Source organism: Varanus komodoensis, unplaced genomic scaffold (genome assembly GCF_004798865.1).
Source record: "Varanus komodoensis strain SLA01 unplaced genomic scaffold, ASM479886v1 scaffold37, whole genome shotgun sequence".
Lineage (NCBI taxonomy): Eukaryota > Metazoa > Chordata > Lepidosauria > Squamata > Varanidae > Varanus > Varanus komodoensis.
The window spans coordinates 8520425-8544786 of NW_025335889.1; the positions used below are offsets into that span (position 1 = coordinate 8520425).

General features: G+C 40.8%; 1 protein-coding gene across 1 annotated transcript in view; it reads left to right on the forward strand.

Annotated features, from left to right (window-relative positions):
• PTPRT (protein tyrosine phosphatase receptor type T) overlaps positions 1-23510 on the forward strand; it is a 530461-nt gene extending 506951 nt beyond the window's left edge. Inside the window, exons 27-35 of the mRNA XM_044440227.1 lie at positions 2530-2684; positions 4931-5066; positions 6137-6286; positions 12000-12173; positions 17898-18029; positions 19753-19878; positions 20465-20628; positions 22353-22488; positions 23457-23510. Coding sequence (XP_044296162.1) covers positions 2530-2684; positions 4931-5066; positions 6137-6286; positions 12000-12173; positions 17898-18029; positions 19753-19878; positions 20465-20628; positions 22353-22488; positions 23457-23510 — 1227 coding nt within the window. The remainder of the gene's footprint in view (positions 1-2529; positions 2685-4930; positions 5067-6136; positions 6287-11999; positions 12174-17897; positions 18030-19752; positions 19879-20464; positions 20629-22352; positions 22489-23456) is intronic.
• Positions 23511-24362: the final 852 nt, after the last annotated feature.

The following is a 24362-nucleotide window of genomic DNA, read 5'->3' on the forward strand; positions in this document are numbered from 1 at the left end:
TTCTTGCCCAAAGTCTCTACACCTTTCCATACAGGACAAGACATTGTACTGCCTGCCTTTTTTTCATCGCCGTCGAATCCCTTGGAAAGATCTTTGCACTCCCTCGACGTTCGGCATTGTTTAGCCTTTTATCAATCACGAACGGAGTCTATCCGGCGATCCAATAAACTGTTCATTAAATATTCAGCTAGAGATCAGGGCGACCCAGTCACTCCACAGAGGCTTTCTAAATGGATAGTCCACACTATTGTCTTGTGTTATCAGTTAGCTAAGCTCAAATTGCCTTCAGTTCCTCGAGGCCATTCTACTAGAGCTGTTGCTACATCTTTGGCATTCGCATCCGGGGTTCCGATTGATGACGTCTGCAGAGCCGCTACTTGGGCGAATCCCTGCACTTTCACCAAGCATTACCGTCTCGATGTTCAGGCTCGATGGGACTGCTCCTTCGGTAGAGCTGTTCTCTCCTCCGTCCTTTGATGAGAACACCTTCCCTCCTCCTTTGATGGTAAGCTTGTTAATCTACCCATATGTGTGATGCACAGAGGCCATGACGAAGAAAAGCAGGTTGCTTACCTGTAACTGATGTTCTTCGAGTGGCCATCTGTGCAGTCACACAACCCGCCCGCCGGCCCCGCTCAGTGTCGGTAAGTGGATGCATCGACAGCTCAATGTCGATGAGAGAGGGCACTTTCGGTACGGACCATCTCCTTTATGGTACCGACAAAAAAAAAAAAATCCATTAAGATACCGTACGTTCGGTCGCAAAGACTGAACAAAATGGCGGATGCTCTGCTCTTTATAGGCCACAAGGGGAAGGGGGAGCGGAGCCAAAAACCATTAGCTTTCAATCTTCCGGCCAAAGGCACTGTGCAGGCGCAGTACCCATATGTGTGACTGCACAGATGGCCACTCGAAGAACATCAGTTACAGGTAAGCAACCTGCTTTTCTGGGGGACCGAGGTCTATCGTACAGGAGTGTTTTGATGCTGTTGGTGTCTTGCTGGAATAATAGTGATGTCCGAGAGGAAAGTTTCCAGTCTAGCAGCATATGCAGAGTGCTGCCAGAGCTGCAATTAATCTCTGCCTTGCTGATTACCTCCCCAAAACCTCAAACAAAATGTGACCTTTGTCTTGCTAGTTGTAGCTTCATTCAACCAGAACCTTCATCAGGACAACCTGTTGTTGAAAGGAAATAGGGAGACAGACCTATTGTTGCAATGTCCTGCTAGGGATGTGCAGACACTGAGAAGCTAATTTGAGTTTGAGGGCTTTCCTGCTTATTTGATGATTGGAAGTGGGCCAAAATGGATTTTTTTTCATAGACTTCTCTAAGATGGGACCTAATTTGCACATTGCCCCCATCAAAACAAACAAAAAACTGCTAAGGAAATTTGCTATTTGCACAAATTGTATGATTTGCACCAATTATCTTACAGTTTGTTTGTTTTTAAGGTGCAGTTCCCAACCTATATTAGAGTTGGAAGTCCATGAGATAAATGAAATTGCTTTACTGGGTATTAGCACCATTCACGGCTGTCAGTCTGGAATTTGTTAGGAGAAATCATGGATTTTCACCCCCTTCTCGAATTCCTCACACATTTCTATGATTTCCCATGAGCCAGGACTGGAGAACCCTTTTCTCAGGAGCAAACTTTTTCCTTGACCTTTTCAGGTCACCAGCTAGTGTTGTGCAGGACCAGAACACTCCCACATTCTTTTCTCTCAAGATTCTCACCACTGTCCATGGTTCTTTCTTGCTTTCTCCCTTAAGAATCCATAGCAGCTGACATTTAAAATACCTGAAATATCTTTAAAGAAAAGAGTCATATTGCACCTAAAAAATGAAAAGCAATCAATAAAGGATAATAAAAATCAGATAAAGTAAGGTTACTCAAGCATTCATAATAGCTAGATTCTTTAAAGGAGAGAAGTTAGATTTATTCTTGATTTTTTTGTTATTAGTTTCAGTGGTAGCCTAGCTGACCATGCTGCCTTTCAAAAGGCACAGATACCTAGCTTAATTATGCACCATTCCTAGTTTGAAAGTGAGATGACTACCATTCTGCTACTGTGATGATGTTTTACCAGCTTACCATTGTGTTGAATTCCGGAATACATTTTCTCATATATTCCATCAGTGTTCCCCATTCAAAGTTTTGACTGAATTTCACAACAATTCTGTATGCGAATCCTTAATCAGCTTGCTAGTGTTCATCTAGTTCTCCATACAAAGCCCTGATTGGCTTGCTAGACAGAGGCTATTGTAAATCCTTCCCCATTGTAGGAAATAGTTTTCACCATTAAACATCTTTTCTAAATGAATTCATGATAACTGGAACTCTGTTGCTGTATTAGAGTCCTCCAGATTGTAGTCATTTTTATTTCATCTTGAAAGATCAGGAATACAAAATATGCATGAATGTTTGTGGATGCAATTAGGATGCAACTAAAGAAGTGGTAGAGGTCTAACAATGCAATTACAATTATTGCTGTTGTGGATAGAAATCAAGGGCTTTTTAACCCCCTCAGAAAGGCTACCACGAAATCCGAGAGATTCGGCAGTTCCACTTCACCAGCTGGCCAGATCATGGTGTTCCCTGTTATGCCACAGGCCTACTGGGCTTCGTTCGGCAAGTGAAGTTCCTCAATCCACCAGAGGCAGGACCTATTGTTGTGCATTGCAGGTATACAAGTTGCTTCTCTTTGTCATTTCTTTTCATCTATTTATCCATTTACTTCCATAGCCTGGCAGGGACTCCACTAGCTTGTGCTAGAGAATCATGGGGATGAATATTGGGTAGTCTACCACTCTGCTCCATAGCAAGTAGGAAAGATCCATGCTCCTCCAGTGAAAGTGTTGCCTCAGTCCTCCATACAGCTTTGGTAGCTGTACAGTCTTTTAATCCTATGTAGTATACCAGGTTTGCCCATCTATCCTGAATACAAACTATCTAAGAGATAGTGTGACTGGTCCAGTATGGCCTTCAACTGCATAGTATAATCACTGTATTTCAAGTGAATTCTGGTGCCCTAACTCTCCCAAGAATTCAGTATAAGGTTTGGATGTTGCTTATAACCTCTCAGTACCTATTGATTCTCAGTATTCAGTAGAGTACAACAGAAATGCAGTATTAATCATAAGTGTATTTATCATGTATAAACATCAATATTTATCAACAAATAGTATTTTATGTTTGTTTATGTTTTATATAAATGCTATTGTTTGTGTTGAGCATTTTACATCTGTCTTGTTTCACATTTAATACAATGTATATGAGCATCAAGATCTGGATTTTTACTTAAAATGCAACAAGAAAGAAGAGATACTCATGGCATTTGAAACCATTTACTTTCCCCTGCACTGGGTGCACCCCAATATTGTACAAGCTAATTGTGCACACTAAGTTTTAAAAGTTTTACCCTTCATGGCAGCCTAAAAATAATTTTAAATAAATAAATAAATAAATCCTGCACCCAAAAGTGACCCTGAAGTTCTGTTTTATATTGATCAGAGGTGGGATCATATCATGTTTCCCATTCTACTGCCATCTCTGACATCTGAGACTGTAACACATGAAGTAATGGGCTTACATTACAGAGAAGCTGACTTCAGCTGAACATCAGGGAAAAGTTCCTAACAGTCAGAGTCAGACAGTGGAACCAACTGCCTAGGGAGGTATTAGTCACCCTGTCAAGGAGGTATGGAAGCAGTGACTGCAGCGGGATCTGTCTGGGATGCTTTAAATTGAATTTCTACCCTGAGCAGTGGACGGGTTTCAATGCCCTACATGGCTCCTCACCACTTTCTGATTCTAGCATCAAGATTGGACAATCCCACCTCACATAGCCCATCATCTTTTTAGGTTAGCAGTCACCAGGTTTCTTTCATTGTCATTCAGATGCCTCATAAGTACATTCCATGTGAGCATCTTCTTCCAAAATAGCCTCAATAGTTCATCTTATGTACTTTTGGCATCTTAGCAACAATGAAGTGTTCTTTGTTCAGTCCAGTTGCCAGGGTGGGTCACACACAATGGCTGTGACAAAGATTCATCCAAATTTCCAAACAGCTTCCATGTAATTGCCATCTATTTAGTCCACCATATCTGTGCTGGAGCAGTTCCTTGGGCCTAGCAGGGGCAGAACACACAGGTCTTGTTCCTCCATATGATTTTGCTGAATGAAGACAGCACCATATCTCCAGAATGCCATGGCTCTGAAAGTGAATTGGGGCCAGATGAATCAGTGCACTCAGCACAGTGGCAAATGCCTCGTCCTCTTTAGAAAATTGCAAGCAATATGGATAACAAGGGGGAAGAGGTCTTAATATCCCAGCTACTCAGAATGGTAAGAGGCTTTCTTTAAAATGTCTTGAGACCAGGTTTCAGTTTCTGCCTGCATGATCTGAATAACTACGTGGGCAAAGTGCAGGAGGAAAATTGCAGTTTGATGTTTCAAGCTTTGTCAGGCTGTAGCTCTCTGGAAGCAATAGGAACTTTGCTTTTAAAAGACATCATTCAAGGGGAAAAAACCCCTTTCATAAAAAAGCCCTTTGCTTCTGAATCTGCCAGGTGCTCTGCTTGCCAAAAGAATGAAAACTTGTGTCTGTTCTTCCAAGCCTACCGTATCTGTTTTAATTTAAGGTGAGAAAGACAAAACTATGGTCACAATCTTGGCATTTTATTTTCTGCTTTCTCTCTTTCTTTCTCAGTTCCTTTCCCTTTCCTGAGGTTTCTGAGCCTTACTTCCCCCCTCCCCACCCCAAAGAGTGTTGGCTGCACAGCAATGAGGCCCATACCTTAGGGGTAGTGAGGGACTAATGAAGGAAGACAGCTGCACTTGCAATGCTCTTTTTTGTCTGCCTCTGAACGCTCTGCCTTTTCACGGTCCATAGATCAGGTCCTTGTTCTTCTTTGCTCCTCTCCTCCAGTGCCGGTGCTGGGAGGACAGGCTGCTTTATTGCCATTGACATCATGCTTGACATGGCGGAGAATGAAGGCGTGGTAGACATATTTAACTGTGTGCGGGAACTGCGATCCCAGAGGGTGAACTTGGTGCAAACAGAGGTAGGTGCGGCATGTTTTTTTCCTTGCTTGCCAGCCTGTTCCCAGGAAAATGCTCAGCCCTAACAGATGGCTCTGCACTATGGAATGGAACTGAAGGCAATGGCATGAATGTATCTGTCATGGCTGCAGCATTTGAGGATCTGCAGAATCATCTCCAGCCCAGGATCAGCCTATCTCCTACCCACCAAGGAATGCACATGCAACTTTTTTTGTCATGCATCTAAGATATCTTAAGCTATGGGTAAACATATAAGGAATGATTGCAGCAGTCAAGATTTGCAAACATGTGCATGTGTCAAAATGCAGATATAGTAATTAGAGTGCAACTAGCTTCTGAATCTATAATGGATGGCATATTACATATTAATGAAGGAAAATAATTTTTCCCAAGATATTGGAATTATATTCCCTAGCAATCACTAACAATTGTTAATTTTGCAGAGTTGAAGTCTACATCCATTTAGAATACTATATACCTTGATATAGCAGTTAAGCATGTAAATCTGGAATTATAGTTACATTCTATAGAATTTAAAGTGCCATCCACATAGATGTCATGGGATTTGCATGACATGACAACCCTCAAATGGGGGTTAGAAATTACTTTGGAAGCTTTGTACAGTCTAGAGCAGGCCATGGATTATGTGTGAGTTGGTTAACCCTCTCAAAATCCATGCTTGTCAGATCTGCATGACACAACAATGCCCAAGCAAGAGTTGGATATGCAGAGTGGCACTGTTAAATAACCCATGGCAACCTTCACTGTATCATGTGAACCAGGTCAATAAGGATTGTTCATTATCCAAATGCTAATAAGCTTCTTCTTCAATGGATTCATTCACTGTTGTTATATTAACATGCAGTTGCAGTTTAGCTTTGATCCCTTTTTCATTTGCATACATGATGGTAAATATGTCATTCACCATTGTTGGAAAAATGAATTGTTTTGAGGTGCTTAATAGCCTAACACCTCTGAGAGAGGTTGCTGAAAATTCCTTTCATATGAGGGATGTGGAAGATTACTCTTGATAGGACTGTCTATGATCAATGTTCAACTTCTTTCTGCATAGGAGCAATATGTCTTTGTTCATGATGCCATTCTAGAAGCATGCCTTTGTGGCAACACAGCCATCCCTGTTTGTGAATTCAGATCCATATATTACAACATCAGTAGACTGGATCCACAGACAAATTCCAGCCAGATAAAAGATGAATTCCAGGTAAACAAAACAAACCAAAAACATATATTTCACTACTCGTGGCAGCTTTATCCATGTTCAAATTCACCTCAGTAAGATGTTAGAGTCTCTCAGATACTTTGTTATGTGAATTAGATCCAAAGAGAATGTGCATGTATTCAAATTGCAGATTTTCCCTTTACCCTCAAAATATGAAAGCAGCCTGTGCAGTAAGATCCCTGAATCCAACAGCAGAAACCAAATGCAGATTAGCTTGAGGGGACCCGTTGCACAGGTGTGTCAATGTGTGTCAGTAGATATATTTTTCTCTGTGATAGAAGCTATTTGACACTGAGGTGAGATGCCAGGAAGCTTTACACCAAAAAGGAACTTGCAGGGCTGGAGCGGGGTCTTATTTCTTGTCTCAAAGAAGTGAGCATTTCAAACTCTCGATTTCTTTATCTCTGTTGGATTAAAATCCAAGTTTATCCCCATGATCTCAGCTGAAAATGATAGCTTTCCACAGCTGTAAGAAGTACCACATGCACCCCTCCTGGCTGCATGGAATTGTCAAAGGTAGGATGACAAGCAGGAAGGGTTTGAGTTCACTGAGATATTCTGAATTCTGCCCTGAAGCTCATTTTACCTTGTTTGCATTCTTGAACTCTGGTGTATTTTCTTCCAGTTGGAAAAAATGTCAATTTTTCCCATAGGCTAAAGCATGAAAATGTGGGTGTGGGAAGGATTGAGAGCCAATGTGGTGTAGTGTGACTAGGATGAGACTGAGACACGCAATCTGAGTTCTAGTCCATGCTTAGCCATGGGGCCAACTGTGTGACTTTGGGCCAGGCACAGATTCTCAGCACAACCTATCTCATGGGGTTGTTGTTGCAGGGATAAGATTGAAAGCAGGAGAAGGGGTTAATGTAAGCGTCTTTGAGTTCTTGTAAGAAAAAAGTGGGATATAAATCAAATAAATAAATAAATTTGCACAATTGTCAGTTTTCCGAAGCAGCATTTCTGCATGCCGCTTTTGAATATAAATGCAAGTTCAGGTTCTTGTGAAAACTCCCTGAGATTGTGTTCCTGTTCGCATTTTTGGTTATGTACAGGAGATTCTTGTATGTTTTCAAAAGAACAAAATGCTCAGAAATCCCTAGGCAAAGGTGGCCAAGGCTTAGAGAGGCTTGTAAACTTGTCCCAATTCCTTGCCAGCTTCTCAGTGAGACCTAGGAAAAATACTAGCATAAGGAAAGGCTACCAACTGCAGAACATCTTTTTGTTCCAAGTCAGAGTGTGTTAATTCCAGAAACATTTGTTCTTTGATACCTCTCATTTCATAAATTAACACCAAGGTTAGTTCTTTGCTTTGCTTGCGATTCTGTTGCTGTGGCAGATGTTTGCTCATCAAGTCTTCTCATATGGCATTGTTTCTGTTCATTTACTACAGTGCTGAAAAGTTACAATCCTATGCATAGGAGAAAAGGTGATCAAAGGGTGCTGCATTTTCTGCTACAAAGTTTTAGTGCTAGCACAGAGGCAATATTTAGGTTCCATGGACATTTTCACTAATGTTTGCCTGGGGCTCCCAAACAAAATGTAACAACCTTTCTTACAGCAGTGAACAGAATGTTCTGCTTCTGTTCACCAAATTGTTTCTAAATTCTGTCATGCTACTAAGATCACCTTTCCTTCTTAAAGAAATGGTCATTATGAAGGCAGAAAATGGACATAGTTTCAAGGATTTCTTTATCATGCTCCATACTCAAAGAGTCATTAACGTTTTCTTTATATATCATTTGAAACATTGTTTTGCACAAAATTAAACATATAAAATGTGCATTCCATGTTTTCCTCATATAGAATGTCACAAGCAATAATCAAGATCTGAAAGTAGGGAAATGAAATGTAGCGGAGAAACTAGCTGAGCTTTTCGTATATCATTGCTGATTTGGGAAAGACTTTTCGAATCATGATGCATGTAGCTTGGCCTTAGGCCAAAAGTAAGTGTCAAAAGTTAGAAAAGTTGTGCCAAGTTGTTGGCACTTTATTCTATTTAAAGTTGCAAGTTTAATTTTTATTTTAAGTTTTTTGTTCTCTGAAATTTAAGGATTAATCCTCTCTGGGACTAGTGCAGTCTGCAAGATTCTTTGCACCACACTTAGGCTTCTGTATCACACGTGCCACAGTTTCTGACACAGGGGAGGCTGAGTGTATTTTCATTGCTCCCCTGACATGGGGGAGGCTTGCTGGCATCCAAGTTGTAGATCTAGCACAAACCAGGATGTCCCTAAGGTAGGCATTTTGCTATTTTAGGAATGAGCCTGGAGCCCTCCAATTCTGAAAAGGTTCTATTTCCATTGAGGTTTCAGGCTATATGCCAGTGTATAGATTGGTATTCATAGCTTTTAGAATATCATCTGAATATTAAATATATTAAGGGGCTGGAGCAGCTCCCCTATGAGGCATAATTGGTGGGAAATTCAGAATTCCAATCTTAAAATCCTCCCCTATCCAAAACCCTTCCAGCAAGAGCCAGGTGGGGCAGGAAGAGGATGGAGACTCTATATCCCTTTGCCCCTGTATTTTAAATATTTGCAGGTAGGTGTACCTCTTCTATCTGTATTACTTAACCAGGCACTGGTGGGTCAACACTGGAGAAGCTTTTGGATTGAGCAGATCCAGTCTTCACCTCCTCTCTCCCCTCCGTTCACTAATATGCCACCTTTTCAGCCACATCTTTTTCTGAAGACACTACTGCATCCATGGGAAAGAAATCACCATGGTGTTTTCCCTGGTGCTTTTGCAGAAGAGTGGAAAATTCTCACTTGGTTCCTGCCCTAGTGATCACAGCTGTCTCTGCATCTGGAGGATAGGAAATCCACACCTCTCTGTGGCTCCTCGTATGCTGTCTGAGAAGTAATAAGATTGCTCTGCCCATGTTTAATGCATCACTGTTTTCAACTTTCATATTTTTATTGTGTTTTCAGTTGTTGTGCACCACCTTGATAGCTTTTCATCTATCAGAAATAAGGAATGAATGAATGAATCCATCTGAGACAGAATAGGAGACCTCTAGAGTCTTTCAGGATTCCAAACAGAGAAACCCTCTTTTTATCAACAGAATTTCAGAATGATCCCATAACCTCTAGCCATTGTTTGGGCAGCTATAAGATTGTTTGGATTCCCAGCTCCAGTATCAGAGACATGTTCTGATCTCTTAACTGGGGATCAGAGCTCCAGGATCCCTCCTCTAACTCTCACAATTGGTACAAAATGGTACACATGGATGCAACTTCTCAAGGAAAGAAAAACTACCTCAAAGCAAGTTTAAAGGGGTCAACTTAGAGGTAGGGAAGGGAGGAGACTTGGGTGGCCAGGATATAAGGAAATATTAGGCCACTGCAGAGATGGTGCAATTGATGTGTTCTATTTGTGATAGTCTACTGGCTTATCAGTTAAAAATTTGCTTTGAGAAACTAGCATAGTTTGACTAGCTCAATTTAGAACTGTGAATTTTGCCTGCCTCTAAGTTACATCCAGTATATCTCATGATCATTCGAGCCTCTCTGCAGTCAAGGACTTAGCATCCTTTCTCGTATACATTTTGAATTGACCAAATTTCATTCCCCTATTGTCACAAAAGCAATGTACATCCTGTAAAAATGCTTGTCATCCATATAAAGCTATTTAGTTTGCTGAAGATTTTGATTTGCAGTTGTTCTGTGCATGTGAATGGTACCCAAAGGTCCCTGTTCATACTGGGATCTCTGTTTGCTGAGCTTTTATAAAAAGATTTAGATTTCAGTCCCTGCCTCTTAAGAAAATCCTGTGCACATTACTGAATGGCTGCAGGGATGGAGACAGGAGACCAGGTTGACATTAATAGGTGCAGGTTTGCTTGTATTTATAGCCAAGAGAACAATCTGGGACTGCAGACAAGCTTGAGTGTTGATTTATCAGATTAATAGAAAAGAGACACTGATGAATCACTAAGAGGCAAAATGTCTAGCCATTCTCATGATGCAGCTTATCATGTGCATCCTGGCAAAGAAGTGTCATTACAATGGATTTGAGATTTCACTTTTTGCCAGATTACTGCTTGATGGGAGTCCATCAAAGGGATTTAGCATTGTGGGATGGTATTCTGGCTTTTTGGGGGGTGGGGGGAGGGAACTTAAGCTAGCAATAGCATACATCAATTGCTGCCAAGATCACAGATTTAAAACATCCCACATGATTTGACAGTTCAGAGTATTGTAATGTTTGGACTCACCATGGAACTATATAAAAGACCAAATAAGCGTTGTTCAGTAAAGTGTTGGTCTGATTAAATCCCCTGGCTATGTGGAGGAAAACTACCAATACTGATATGATTTCATAGATGAAACATAATGATATGACAACTTTTTAGAAAATACTGAAGGCAAGGAGTGCACCCATTTCCTCTGGTGTGCTTCAGACCAAGAATAGAAGCTTTCCGCCTTTCAAGTGTTGTGTTAATAAAGCGCCATAATCATATAATAATTATGGTATTATAATATAATAATATATTATATTATAACATTATATTACTGTTATAAGTATTATACCTGTATCAATTTTGCTTTAGCTCTTCATGCGGGGAAAAATGGCTGGTAGTATAAGAAATATGGTTAGAGCACATTTTAATAATACAGAATAAATTTAAAGCTGAATCCAGAGAGAAAATGATAATCGCTGTCTCTAGAATCCAAATGAAGGCTATAGTAAAATCATTGCCATCTCTTCACTGATGCTTAATCCAATGCACAGCCTTGAATCAGAAGCGGGTGGTTGCATTCAACTGCAGCTGATGGGAAAGTTTCAGGTTTCAGGAGCTATCCTTGGTACTCCAGGGTAGCGGGTTTTTTTGCGGGGATGGAATCCAGCACCATGGATCACTCCTATAATGCTGAAAAGCTGCAGTGGATGAAGAGCTCTGTGGACCCAGGAATCACCAGCCTTCCCTACTTTCATAATGTTCTATTCTAAGTCAGAATTCCCACAGTTCCTGTTGACAATGGAAGATCACAGCATGTTCTAAAGGCTGCAGAACAGAGTACTGAAAACTAAGCTCTGGCCTAACATTTCCCCTCCGCATTTCTGGAAATCTGTGAGAAAAAAGAGACTGAAAATTGACTAATGGGTAGACCAGTAATATGGAGAAAGTACCCCAGCATGGGTCTTTGTGAGCTCTGGAGAATCCTCCAAAAAGGCTTGGAAAGACCCGGCGTATACTAAATCAAGGTCTACACGTAGTTTGGAAACATGACTGGATGATGAAGCTAAGCCAGTCTGTCTAGAAGAACAATAGCCCAGGCAATAGCAAGATGCCCTTCACCATGTGTTACATACATTTGTCATAGTCATAATTTCATGTTTCTTTGGTTGTCCAGATACCTTTACGTTCTGCAGACAAGGCTGTTCAACAGCTGTGTATTCTTTATATTTATGTTAAACAACCAGTTTCAAAGCAAGGATTGTTCATTCAGATCTCTAGGTTCAAGCACTCAGTAGACAAAGGGGAAGTTTTGTACAGAATGCTGAAGTAAGACAATCTTATCCTTCTCCCCATCTCCACTCCTTGTATCTCCATGTGTCCTGGTCTCATCTTGTGAAAAAAAAATGAAATTTCAGTCTAACCAGATGAGGGACAAATACAACTCTTTTTTATTCATTATGTTTCTTTTTGGAACTAAATACTAATCACACTTATACCTGCCTTTGACTGTAGACCCTTAATATAGTTACACCTCGAGTACGGCCAGAAGATTGCAGCATTGGACTCTTGCCAAGGAACCATGACAAGAACCGCTGCATGGATGTACTCCCCTTGGATCGGTGCCTCCCCTTCCTTATCTCTGTTGATGGGGAATCAAGTAACTACATTAATGCTGCACTCATGGATGTAAGTAAAACTCACACCTAGGATTCATCTTTGTCCGTCACACCTGTAATTCAGGAAGCTGTCCTGTATTGATATATATTGTCCATTGATCTAACCGGGTTTACCCCTTAACAGTGGATAGAGTTTGAAAGCTAATTCTTGTTTGAACAATTACATGCCAAATGTATGCTGCATCCCTGCACTCCCTCCTCTTGCTTTACTATGAACAGCTCAGGTATGTATTTTATTTGATGTTGGTTTTCTTTTCTTGAAAACACATCAAACAAGTGAAGGATGGAATAGTCAGAGTTCAGTGGCATTCAGCCTTGATTACATCCACTGGGAATATTAATGTTGATTCTTTCTCCCACCCTAGACAGGGACCTTGTTTTCACTAAGATGGGTTTGACCACCTCAGGCTAGAGAAGTTTCACATGATGGAACACTCCCTATCCCTAAAAATCAAGCATGTCAGGGAGCATTTGCATCCACTTCCCTGATATGCTACTTTTCTATGAGAATGGCTTTGCTTTTGCTTTTTGAATGAAAGAACATCTAAACACTCAAGTTCCTGCTTACAGTTTGAAGCAATAGTGCCAAGACACAGATTTACTACCACAGTGAGAACTAGGCCAGAAATTCAGTCTACACTAGAGGTGTGCACTGACCATAAGATTTAACTTGAACCCCAATTTGGTGCTTTGACTGATTAGGACACAGTCTACTTTGACTTGGGTACCCAACCCAGGTCTGAACTGTGTGCCTCTCAATGACGAAAATGTTAAACAGAAAAAATAAGTATACCTTATTTTTGTGTGTCTGAAGTGAAGCCTTGCAGGCATAGTAGTTCCTTAGGAGAGGATTATGTCTGCCTAATTTCAGGGGAAAAAAGGGTACAGAGACATTTTTGCATTTGTGCTCATCATCATCATCATCATCAGCAGCAGCAGCAGCAGCAGCAGCTGACAACATCTCTCCACCTGCCACCAGCACAAGTAGTGTCTGGAATGTCTCTCTCTGAAATTCTTGAGAGTTATTGCCAATTGCAATGGTTGAGGATTTTGTTCCCAGTTGGAAATGAAGTGACATGCTTTGTACCTTCCAAATGAATGATTATCCTTCAAATTCTATACTTTTAAAATATTGCTGTACTATTTCTGAAAATGCATACTTATTTTAGATAAATGCATATGAAGTTATGTACATATTTTTTTAAAAAGTCCTTTGCAGATCCTCTGCCTCAGTTTAACCTACAGATGATCAGTCCTAAGAGATTCAGGCAGAATATCCACAAGTTAATTGCAAAATGTCACACCACAATCTCTGTGTGTTTGCATGTGTGTGTGGTGGTAGTGGTGGTGAACCCACCATTTCTTCCTGCCTGCATGGAAAAATATTTCCTATACATGATGTGCCTTATCTTTCACCTGTTCTTGTGATACAGTGTTATTGCTTAAACCCAGAACGAATGTAGATAAATCAAGTGTACTGATCTTGCAAACCAATATTTTTCTTCCTTCTTTTCTTCTTTGTTTAATGTGTGCTCAGTGGGGGCTATTATTATTATTGTGAGAATTATTGCCATACAGTCAAATCTTTGTATCTCTTCCTACCTTTTCTCCAGAAATCTTAAGGTGCTTTTAGATACAGTATGTAGTCTTGTCGAAGTGATTCAGAGGCACTGTGATAGTTGGCATATATCTGTTATCTAACACTTGAGTGAGCAAAGGCCTTTACTGCTTCACTAAGCAGAAGCTGTTTTCTGCACAAACCGTCTGTGTCTAACTCGTGAGTTGAGCAGCTGCCAGCAATAAAAGTACTGTATTTTTCACATTTACAAAGGTTGCACAGTGATCAATTCTCCTTCAAAGCTGCAGTAATTCTCATGTCTCACAGTCTCCTTCTGATCATCTGTCTCTTGCCCTTGTTATAGACTTGGGTTTTCTTTTGCCTTTAGACTAAACCTCAGCAGTGGCCAATGAGGTAATGCGCAGGCGAGTTAGAGGGAAGAGGGAGCCCACCAACCAAAGGTGTGCAATGTCCTTAGCGGCCGAATGTGCAATCCAGTGATGGAGGCAGGTGGCACTGGAGGCAGGCAGGGCTGATAGATTAGGCATACCCATCAGCCCCTGACAGCTGTACTCAGTGCCCCTAGCCAGTCAACACCGGCATTCCTCCATGGTGCTCACTACAGCTACCCCTGCTTCTTCCCACTTCAGGTATCTTGAACTTCCTTGGGTTCTTCTCTCAGTTGCCATTTCTCCTCCCTGCCACTTAAGGGAGGCAACTTCTTCCTGTCTCTGAACTCCCCACACATCTCATCAGTTACTGCTGCTATCCATGTCATCCATCCCCCTGCTATTTCTGCATTATTAGAGAAAACATCAGTGCAAGAAGAGTATGAACCTGCCAGTTTTCTCAGAGATCCATGTTATGTGACATATCTTTTATAGTGAATGCTGAAATGTTGGTGAATGACACCATTCACACAGGAACCCCGAGGGAACCCCAGATTAATTTATGACTGCTGCAAGATATTAGGTCATATGCACATTCATATTGGCAAACATGCACTTCTACTCACACATCCCATTCTCCAAGGGTCAGGGGATAGCAACATGGCAATCTATAGATGCCACATAGACTATGCTTAAGAGCAACATAGTCTGAAAATAGAACTCTCATGGGAACTATGGCTTCCATGGGTGTATCTGGAATTATTAGCCATGGGTAACCTGAAACCAAATGCAGTTCTGGCAATGCGTTTGAAACTAGAATTCATTTCAAATGGTGAATTAGGGCACCATACAGTTAGTAACAGCTATGGTTAACAATACAAGCTTAATGTTAAATCATAGTTAATGGTAGGGGAAATCATACAGTGGAAGAAGGAATTATATATGATAGAAAGAAAGCAAAAGGGAGCAGCTACATTCAACCTTGTAGCCCATTTCCAATCCCTTAGTTCTGGTTGGTTCTGCATTAACACTGGTCCTGTTTTGCCTTGGATTGGTAGCAGTATTTTAAGTACATCTTGCATGACTTTAAAGTGCTAGCTAATTGTTTTAAGACACTGAATGTCTGCTTTTCAGATCAACCTATATCCTAATCCATGTGCATTCCACAGATGTTCAGAAGGGATCTTTAATTTGTAATCCACAGTTGAAATGGAATATTACTGTACATATAATCTCTATTTATGCCAGCATTTCCTTATACTGTAAGGTCAAAGCCCAGGAATTTTGTAAATCTTTATAATGCTGATGGCATTGACAACAGCAGGACCCAGCTTTCCTGACAGAAAGGGCTTGGGTAGTTTAATCAGAAGCAATAGTGGACAGCTCTTCTGTACTGTAAGCATTTGTGTAGAAGAAGTAATATTGGCAAGTGCAGTTTGTCAACCCTGATGTTGCAAGCTGAAGACAAATTGCACTTGCCAAAATTCTGCTTCCGCACAGCTATTGGAAGTACAGGAGCTTTATTCACTACAAAATCTGAGCACCTTCTGATAAACTGTACAGATTCTCATTTTACAGCATTATATTCTGAAAAAGTTGATGGAAAAAAGTTAATCCTTTACATGAACACAGATATGTACATGTGTGTGTATGAGTGCATGCACACACACACACACAAACATGCATCAAATAGAACATTTAAAGCAAAGGTTAGGTTTTTGTGTGTGAGTTTGGGGCGTCTGCATTCTTTCCTTTTCTTCCCCTTCTTCTATGCAGCTATGAAGAGATTTGAAGTGTTACTTCCATTTCCATTGAAGCATTTCCACTGAAGCTTTGCTTCTGGTCCTTGCATCTCAAAGTGGACAAACTGTAGTTGGTACATTAATAAGCAAGGAGCAAAGCATGTTAATGACCCTTCTTTGTTTTCTAAAGCACAGTTAACACAGACCCCAGTTCCCTGGCACAGATAACATTTGGACACAATTTGCTTGAAACCAGAACAAAATCTTTCAGTCTCCTAGTGGCTGTGCTAGAGAAGGGGGGAGCACATGAACCCAGGGCTTGCACATGTTACCTCTAAAGTATGCTTCAGCATCATGTGTAAACAGAGCTACTACAGCATGGGTCCTCAAACTATGGCCCACGGGACGGATCCGGCCCGCCATGCCCATTCATCCAGCCTGCGAGCGTGGGAGGTGGTGGCAGTTTGCTCACTTGGAGATGGTTTTTGACTAGTTGGGAGCTCCCCCAGAAAGTTCAAAACCATCTGTGAGCAAGCAAGCCACTGCTGCATGCCTCCCCCAGGCACGCGTGCTCGCCACTGCCTTGCAGCGTGGACTGGAGGCGGTGGCTTGCTCGCTTGAAAATGGTTTTGAATTCACTGGGAGATCTCCGAGTGAGCAAGCCGCCGCCGCCACACACACCCAATGCCATCTCGCATGCACCCGATGTCACCTCACCAGCCTGTGTGCCCAGCCCCCTCCCTCCTCACTGACCCGCGCATGTAGCCACCGCCTTTCAACTGGCCCCCTATTGAAAAAGTTTGAGGACCCCTGTGCTACAGTATGTCTTTCAGTTTCCTCATTCCCATGGCAGCCACTTTCTCATGGCTGTGTTTAATCCTGCATTATGCTTATTAAAAACCGAAGCCAACACTGATTCATCAACAAGTCTACTGGTCAGGGCCAAGTCCTCACTCTTATATGGCAGCTTTGAACCTGCACTGCTAGACATGTCAGTAAGTCATGTCCATTAATGGTCAGAATAATGTTCTTGCCCTCTTGGGTGTTAATGCATGTTAGAAACCAATCATGTGCAGAGATAGCCTATTGGAGATTCTATCCTCTGTTCAAATGACTGTGCATAAGTTGGGGCCACACAATTCCACATGTGTTCACTTGGCTTAGATACATGCCTGAAAACAGAAATGCACACAGAGGTACTCTTCCGTATTATGCCTTTACACAGGACCATGTGTATTTATTAATTTATTTATAACTTTTCTCTACCATCCCATATTTAAAAGTCTCGAGCCAGTTTACAGTATGGTGCCACAGGATGATCAAGGGCAGATATGCTGATGAACAGTTATGTCATATATCAACACTTATCAGGGAAACTGAATTGGTCACTTGTTTTTTCTTGCATAATAATTGAAATAGACCCAAGAGAGAAGAGGATGTGCATAAACATTGGTCAGGATCCAAAGAACAGTGAAAGTTGTTGCATGAGACTAAAGGGCTTCAGACATGTTCTTTACTAGTAGTTTTCTTCACATGTCAGAAGGCTTTTGGAATGAAGCTTCAAGAGCATTTTCTATGACAACAGTTAAAAGAAGTAAAGGATTCCAGTGTGTAAGCTTAAGCAGCTCTATAGATCTTTTTTTGTTTTTGTTTTTGGTTTTTTTTTTTTGGTTTTGGATGTCCCCCCCCCCCCCCATCTTTAGGCAAAAAGTAATTCTGGCTTCCAGTTTTCACTTTCAGTCATTTCCTCTATTATTACAATTTTGCTGAGTCCTAACACATACATAATTCTTCAGTGCTAATCTTTGTTCTTATGCCACTTCTCTAATGAAATGTCTTCCTTGGGATTCTGTTACAAAGGCTTCATTCATTCAAAGTACAGTGATAATAAGGAGTGTGAGGTGCAATTTGGATAATCTGGTTACATGGATACATTTGCCTATCCTCAGCCTCACAGATTTAACCTTTTTCTGAATAAATGGGGAACAGTTTTTCCCACTAATATTAATCTTTTTCCTCTTCTCTCTCCCTGCATCCTTTGTCAGAGCCACAAACAACCTGCTGCCTTTATAGTTACCCAGCATCCATTGCCCAACACTGTAGCAGATTTTTGGAGGCTGGTGTTTGATTACAACTGTTCCTCTATCGTGATGCTAAATGAAATGGATGCTGCACAAGTAGGTATATCTCTAAGGATACAAATATATGCAGATCAGGCATTTTCAGCAAAGCTAAATAATGTGTCCAAAATAGAAATATATTCAAACTAATTCCTATAAAGCACATCCCTGAAAGTATTCATTTTTCTTGGGATCTCAGGGTGAGATATGGGCCTTCCTTGATAGTCAAGGCATCTTCCCTGATTTGTTTCAAATCACTGTGGGGTTGGTTGTCCATAACTGTCATATTTGGGATGGCTCAGAGCTTTATGACTGACATGACGGCAGTGGGCTATCTCAAGATGTCATTGGTGCACTGCATGCTTGAACCGACATGCTCTCAGTTTGCTTTTTGCAGGCAGTAAAATGATGGGTGATTTTATATCTAGTCTGTTGTCATAGTTGCATCACTTTCTCCTGAGGTTTAAGCTTACAGCAAGGACCTATAAAAGCGAGCAGTTTCTAGAGCCTCAGAGATTCTGCTGGATCTCAGAGGGTTATGGATTTTATGGCAGGTCTGCCTCATGGTCTTATCAGTAGCTTTATTGTTCTGTCAAATGCAGAGATGATATATCATGCCAATTGCTGCATTCTGCTCCTGGGACCAAATGATGGTGAAGTCTTCTCTCCCCCCACCCTTTTTGGTTAAAAAAGAGGGAAGGGAAGGGAAGGGAAGGGAAGGGAAGGGAAGGGAAGGGAAGGGAAGGGAAGGGAAGGGAAGGGAAGGGAAGCTTTCTGACCCTCCATTTGTAATGATAAACTTTTTCTGTCAGATATAGCCCCCCAAATGTAAACATATCAGCCAATATTGATATCCTTGCAACTGGTATCTTCCCCCAAATAGTCCTATGAAAGTAAAATGGGTAAGTACATTTGGCCTAGGTTTACTGAGGAGTCAATATAGTTCTCGGTATCTTGAACCATTCATTAATAGTGAGCTATACATGAACCAAATTCAGCCCCTTTACCAGCCTGTGCAACCCCTTCTGCTTGTATTACAAAAAAAAAGTTTCCACATCAACAGTTTAGATCAATGCTATGGAGTGCTAAGTGGGCCCAATTTAACTAGTTCTAAAGTTAAATTGGGTCTATTCAGTGCTCCATAGTGCTAATATAGCCTCTCTTTTTAAAAAAGTGTGTAACTGGTAGTAGCTCATGCATATGCAAATAATCGCCAGTCAGCCTGGAACTGCCTTCCACTGCCTTCCAATTCATGATATTAATCTGAACCAGAGAAGTCATGATTCAATCCAACAAGATTAAGCCTTAAGCCATGAAATAATTCACTGCATGTTTTTGTTAGTTGTGGGTGCTGAAAAGTGTAAAAAAAAATAAGTGTGGGAGTAAAGAGGACGGGGAAAATGCCTTTATAGTACTAAGGTATACTAGTACTATGTATAATACTTCTTGAAGTACATGCACAGATTTTAGGAAATACATGAACTAACAAAAGGTGAGCACAATCCCCTCTTACAATAATGATCTCCAGCGTCAAGAAAGGGGTTGGCCAAGTCCCTTTCCAGCTTAGTTACACTGATTGTCAATTAGGTGTGGAAGACTAGGAGGCAGAAGCCTGACACCTTTCCCTTCCCTTGCATTATAACTCATATTTTTCTATGGTAGGTCAACCATGCTCAAGGTTTCCATAGCATAACTTTTCACTGGATGTTTTGGAATTTCATGTGTCAAATCCCACTTTTTTCTTTTGATTTATTATCCATTTACCTTTCTCCATGACCAGCTCTGTATGCAGTACTGGCCGGAGAAGACATCCTGTTGTTATGGCCCAATCCAAGTGGAATTTGTTTCTGCTGATATAGATGAAGATATTATTAACAGGATATTCCGGATCTGCAACATGGCAAGGGTAAAGAGACGTCAGCTTCTCATTACCAGTTTATATTCTGATCTCTTCTCCTTCTCAATTTACTGCTCTGTCCAGAGCTTGTGTTCTCTTTAAATCCCACCTACTGTGCCTGTAGTTTCTGTCTCTGTAACTAGGACATAACCTGCTTCCTACCGTGTTTCCCTGGAAGCTATACTTTCCCCAACTATTCTACCTTTCCCTGTTCTTACTCCAGGCAGATGCCTCCTCTAAGTGAGGTTTGCTAGCACTTAACACGAACATTTCCTACCCCTTCCCTTGATGTTGTATAATCAGTCTTCCTGAAAAAGGAAATCGTAAGAACTATTTTAGTAATTCTGCTGGCATAATTAAAGAATTTAGGGGACTGTATGCCTTCTACATTGAAGTGCCAACTGGAATAAATTCTTCTGGAAATATTTCCCTGGTACAAAAGCCTGAGGTTGTTGATTTGTTTGGAATCCTTCTGTTGTGGAAGGGAGGAGCACATGGTCCTTCAGTTCCAACACATGGTCTTCTGAGAGCAGATAAAAACTTGCATGCAGTTCCTTTCTACAGTCAAACTCAATATATAATTATTCCTCCTTAGCCCCAAGATGGGTACCGTATTGTCCAGCACTTGCAGTATATTGGCTGGCCAGCATATAGAGACATACCTCCTTCCAAGCGGTCTCTCTTGAAGGTGGTCAGACGGCTGGAGAAGTGGCAGGAGCAGTATGACGGGCGAGATGGACGGACTGTGGTCCATTGCCTGTAAGTATTCTACTCCTTTGTCTTCTGTGCTAAATATTGGTTGCACACTTGGGAAGAATCACTGATTAAAAAGCATCTTGATGGATCTAGCCATGTTTGCATGCTTCCGTGTCCACTAATGAGCTTGGAGAAGCTATTCAGTGGTGCCAGTGTTATCAGGCTGGGTCTAGTTGCCATTTAAATAAACAAAAAAAACCAGTGTAGTATCACTCCAGAGCCTTGAGGGGAATTTGAATGGTGATTCGATCCAGCACTTAAGCAGGTAACTTGAAAATGTAACTTGATCAGTAGAGGAAGAATAAAAGGGACCTCAAGGCAGAGGTCAGAGATAGAAACTGCCTAACCTTAACCCTACCCTAGATTCACTGAAGAACAGAGCAAAATAGTTCTTAACCAAATATACCAGGAGACGAGGAGTGCCATCCAGTGAGACCATAAACCTCTGAACCTGAAGTATTATGAACATTCTGTGGGGGGTCAAGGAGCATGGAATGAAGTTAAGTTTAATCTTTGCTCTCTGGGCAAAGCATTCTGATGGCTAAGAAAAGGAGGTTGAGGTGCCTCCAGGATACTCTATACTCTTTATGCTGGTGGTGCTTGTCTCTTTCCTTCCCAGTACCCCAAAATGCCCAGCACAGGTTCTTTGTATGCCATTTTCTAAGCAGAGGGAGGACAGTCCCAAGTTTACGGCAAGTTTTCAAAGTCAGAGTTGGAGCTCCAAATACTCCTATGGCTTTCTAAACTGTTTAGCAGCTATAGGATTGTGCTCTTACTAAGCTAATTCAAGGTGCTAAGACAACAATTTGGGGAATTTTTAAAAATCCCTTGTTTCCATATTTCAGTGGTAAGAAATTCCAAGGACAGTTGCTCCTGGATGAGAAAGTACTTATGCTACTTTTGAAGGCTTGTATATCTGTTGTAAGCTGCCCCGAGGCTTTGTTGCGATGGGGGCAGCATAAAAATGTGTTAAATAAATAAATAAAATACCATCAAAAAAGGCAGACCAATCAGACATAATCTTAGAAGTGGTTCAGGAAAGTTAACAAGAAAGACATTTTTCAACAGCGTTGTTAGCTGCTGCTAAGTCTTTTTGATGACCATATTATTAATCACACTTCTAAGTAGCATGAATGGATTTATTCAGCCTTCTATTTAAAGACTGATTTACTATTATGTTAATGTTAATACTATTACTATTATGCTAATTTCCTGAGAGGCCACCAATGAAGCCTGCTGACAAATGTTTTTGATTGTTCTGTTACAGTTTTTAGGTGAAGTAATATATTGATGCATTTGTCATTGCTAGATTGTTATAGCATTTGTATTCATTTGTATTAAAGAATATTGTATGGAAGCATGTATTTCATTTCACTTGGGCTTTCGTTGAACCTATCCAAGATTGTCTAGTGTTGATACTGGCCCTGATTTGGTTCAGTGCCATTCTTCTAAGTCAAGGTGTTTCACACCCAGCAAACCTTGGTCTGCAGAATGAGATGTCTTCTCAATCCTTGGAATATTTGTGTATCAACACATGAAGGACAGTGAAGGGCCATTTTTATTAACCTTACCTTGAATGTCCCTGAATTGATTTTCTCTGCGTGCATAGATGCTACAGACACAAAAGTTGTACCTCACATTTTTAGGGAGCTGCTAGTGTTTCTTATAGTCTTCACCTAAATATAAATTGTCTACATTTCTAAACCATTTCTTCTTTCTGTGTCTAGGAATGGTGGTGGCCGCAGTGGCACCTTCTGTGCGATATGCAGTGTGTGTGAAATGATCCAGCAGCAAAACATCATTGATGTGTTCCATATAGTGAAAACCTTACGAAACAACAAATCCAACATGGTGGAGACACTGGTAAGTACAGAGGGTAGGACAGGTGTACAGAAGAATACATCACAGATAAGATGCTTATAATTTGGGCTGGTTTAATTTTTTGCATCACTTTGGATCCTTCTGCTCCTTGTAGTGAAAAATGCACAGTTACTAATTTGGCATACTAGTTCTTTGCTCTTACACATCCATTTTGAACGCTGTTGATTTCATTTTATAAAAAATAGCAATAAAGTTCAGGTTCCTATCCAAAACCATACTAAGGAATCAGGGAAACTATTTACTTAAATACTGTACATGCTTATTTATAAAAAAATAACAATATAAATATCTTATTTTCAGTAGTAAATAATAATCACATCTCTTTTTTAGACATCAAACAAAATAGCTACACCTGCTGTAATATAGCATTCTTAAAGTTCATAAAACATGAGGTCAAAATTTTCTGACTTCCATGTATATTCTTCAGTGTTGACACTGCATGTTAGTGAACCTAATTTGGGGGCATAGTTCAGCATGGATAGCTTCTATCATGATAAAAGGTGTTATGGATCAGGAGCCCCACTAACATAGTAGTTACTAGTGAGGGCTGGTTATACTATCCAGTGTCAGCAAAGGTATAGAACAACTTGATTGAAAATGTAAGAAAGGGAAAATGTGTGGCAGTTTCCTATGATATCTACATGCTACTGGGACTCAGCATTAGTGCAACAGAGAACTAGGGGATCCTGAAGTATGTGGGAATGCATTAAAATGCTTGTTTCTGGGACTGACAGGTCCACTGTGCTTGCAAAGGGGAATTCCACTAACCTGCCCTATCCTAAAATTAGTTCCAATTCATTTGGGGAGTTAAGAAGTGTTAGGAAGGGTTCCATGGGTTTAACAGGTACGTCAGATGCACAGCAGCTATGCATACCTTGAATCTCTTAAGCATTGCCTCTTTCTTTCACCATACTTTTCTGTCTCTTTTGTATTCCGTTCTTCTCTTCTAGGAACAATATAAATTTGTATATGAGGTTGCCCTGGAATACTTGAGTTCTTTTTAGCCCCTGAGGGCAAGAAGCTTGCTGAATTCCAAAAGCCTTGATGTTTGAAGGACACTGGTTCCCCCTTTACTACAAAGGAGTAATGGAGTGGAGAGTGTAAAGCTCTTCACCCTTGAATGAGTGACCAGGTCAGATCTCAGTGCCATTGGAAGAAGGAGAGATCAGCTGCCGTCTCTCACATTTTAGACAACCTACTGTACAAATTGGCAAAGCAGGAGGCAAGCTGGAAGACTCTGCTTTCTAATCCCTTTTGACTGCTTCTCTTCGCCATTTTGGATGTGTATTTTTTGTTTCTCCTTGATACAAATAGGGAAAAATACTGGGATAATCCATCGTCTTTCAGCTCTTCTTTCTGTTTCCCCACAAATCCTCACTTTATGTTTTTTTTTTCTTTCATTTATCAGCTATTTGGCAAGGGAGGAAAGCTTCAGCAGACACACATTAAGGCTTTCAGCACAGTAAGCCTTTGTGATCACTTTTTCAAATGAAAAGGCCACATCATGGAGCTATAATTTTCTGTCTGCTCCCATTGTCTTTGAAGCAGGCCATGGAACCAGGAAGCTGCTGGCTAATTTGCTGCCTTGGTTGTTACACCACGTTACTAGATTTCCGATGTTCTGCATGGGTTAGCTACATCTTAATTGTTTCTATCAGCTTCAGCACTGCTGAAATAATTCTGTAAAATCACACCTTCCAGCCATCTAAATTAAGGGCATCTTAAAATTACCTTAATGCTTCAAAGGATAATTGGTTTTTTATTTGTACTGAAGTTAATTTTATTTAACCATAAGTATTTGTTTGTGTGCAGTGTCTCTTTAAAACAGGTTGAACTAGAAGGATGGACTTATATCT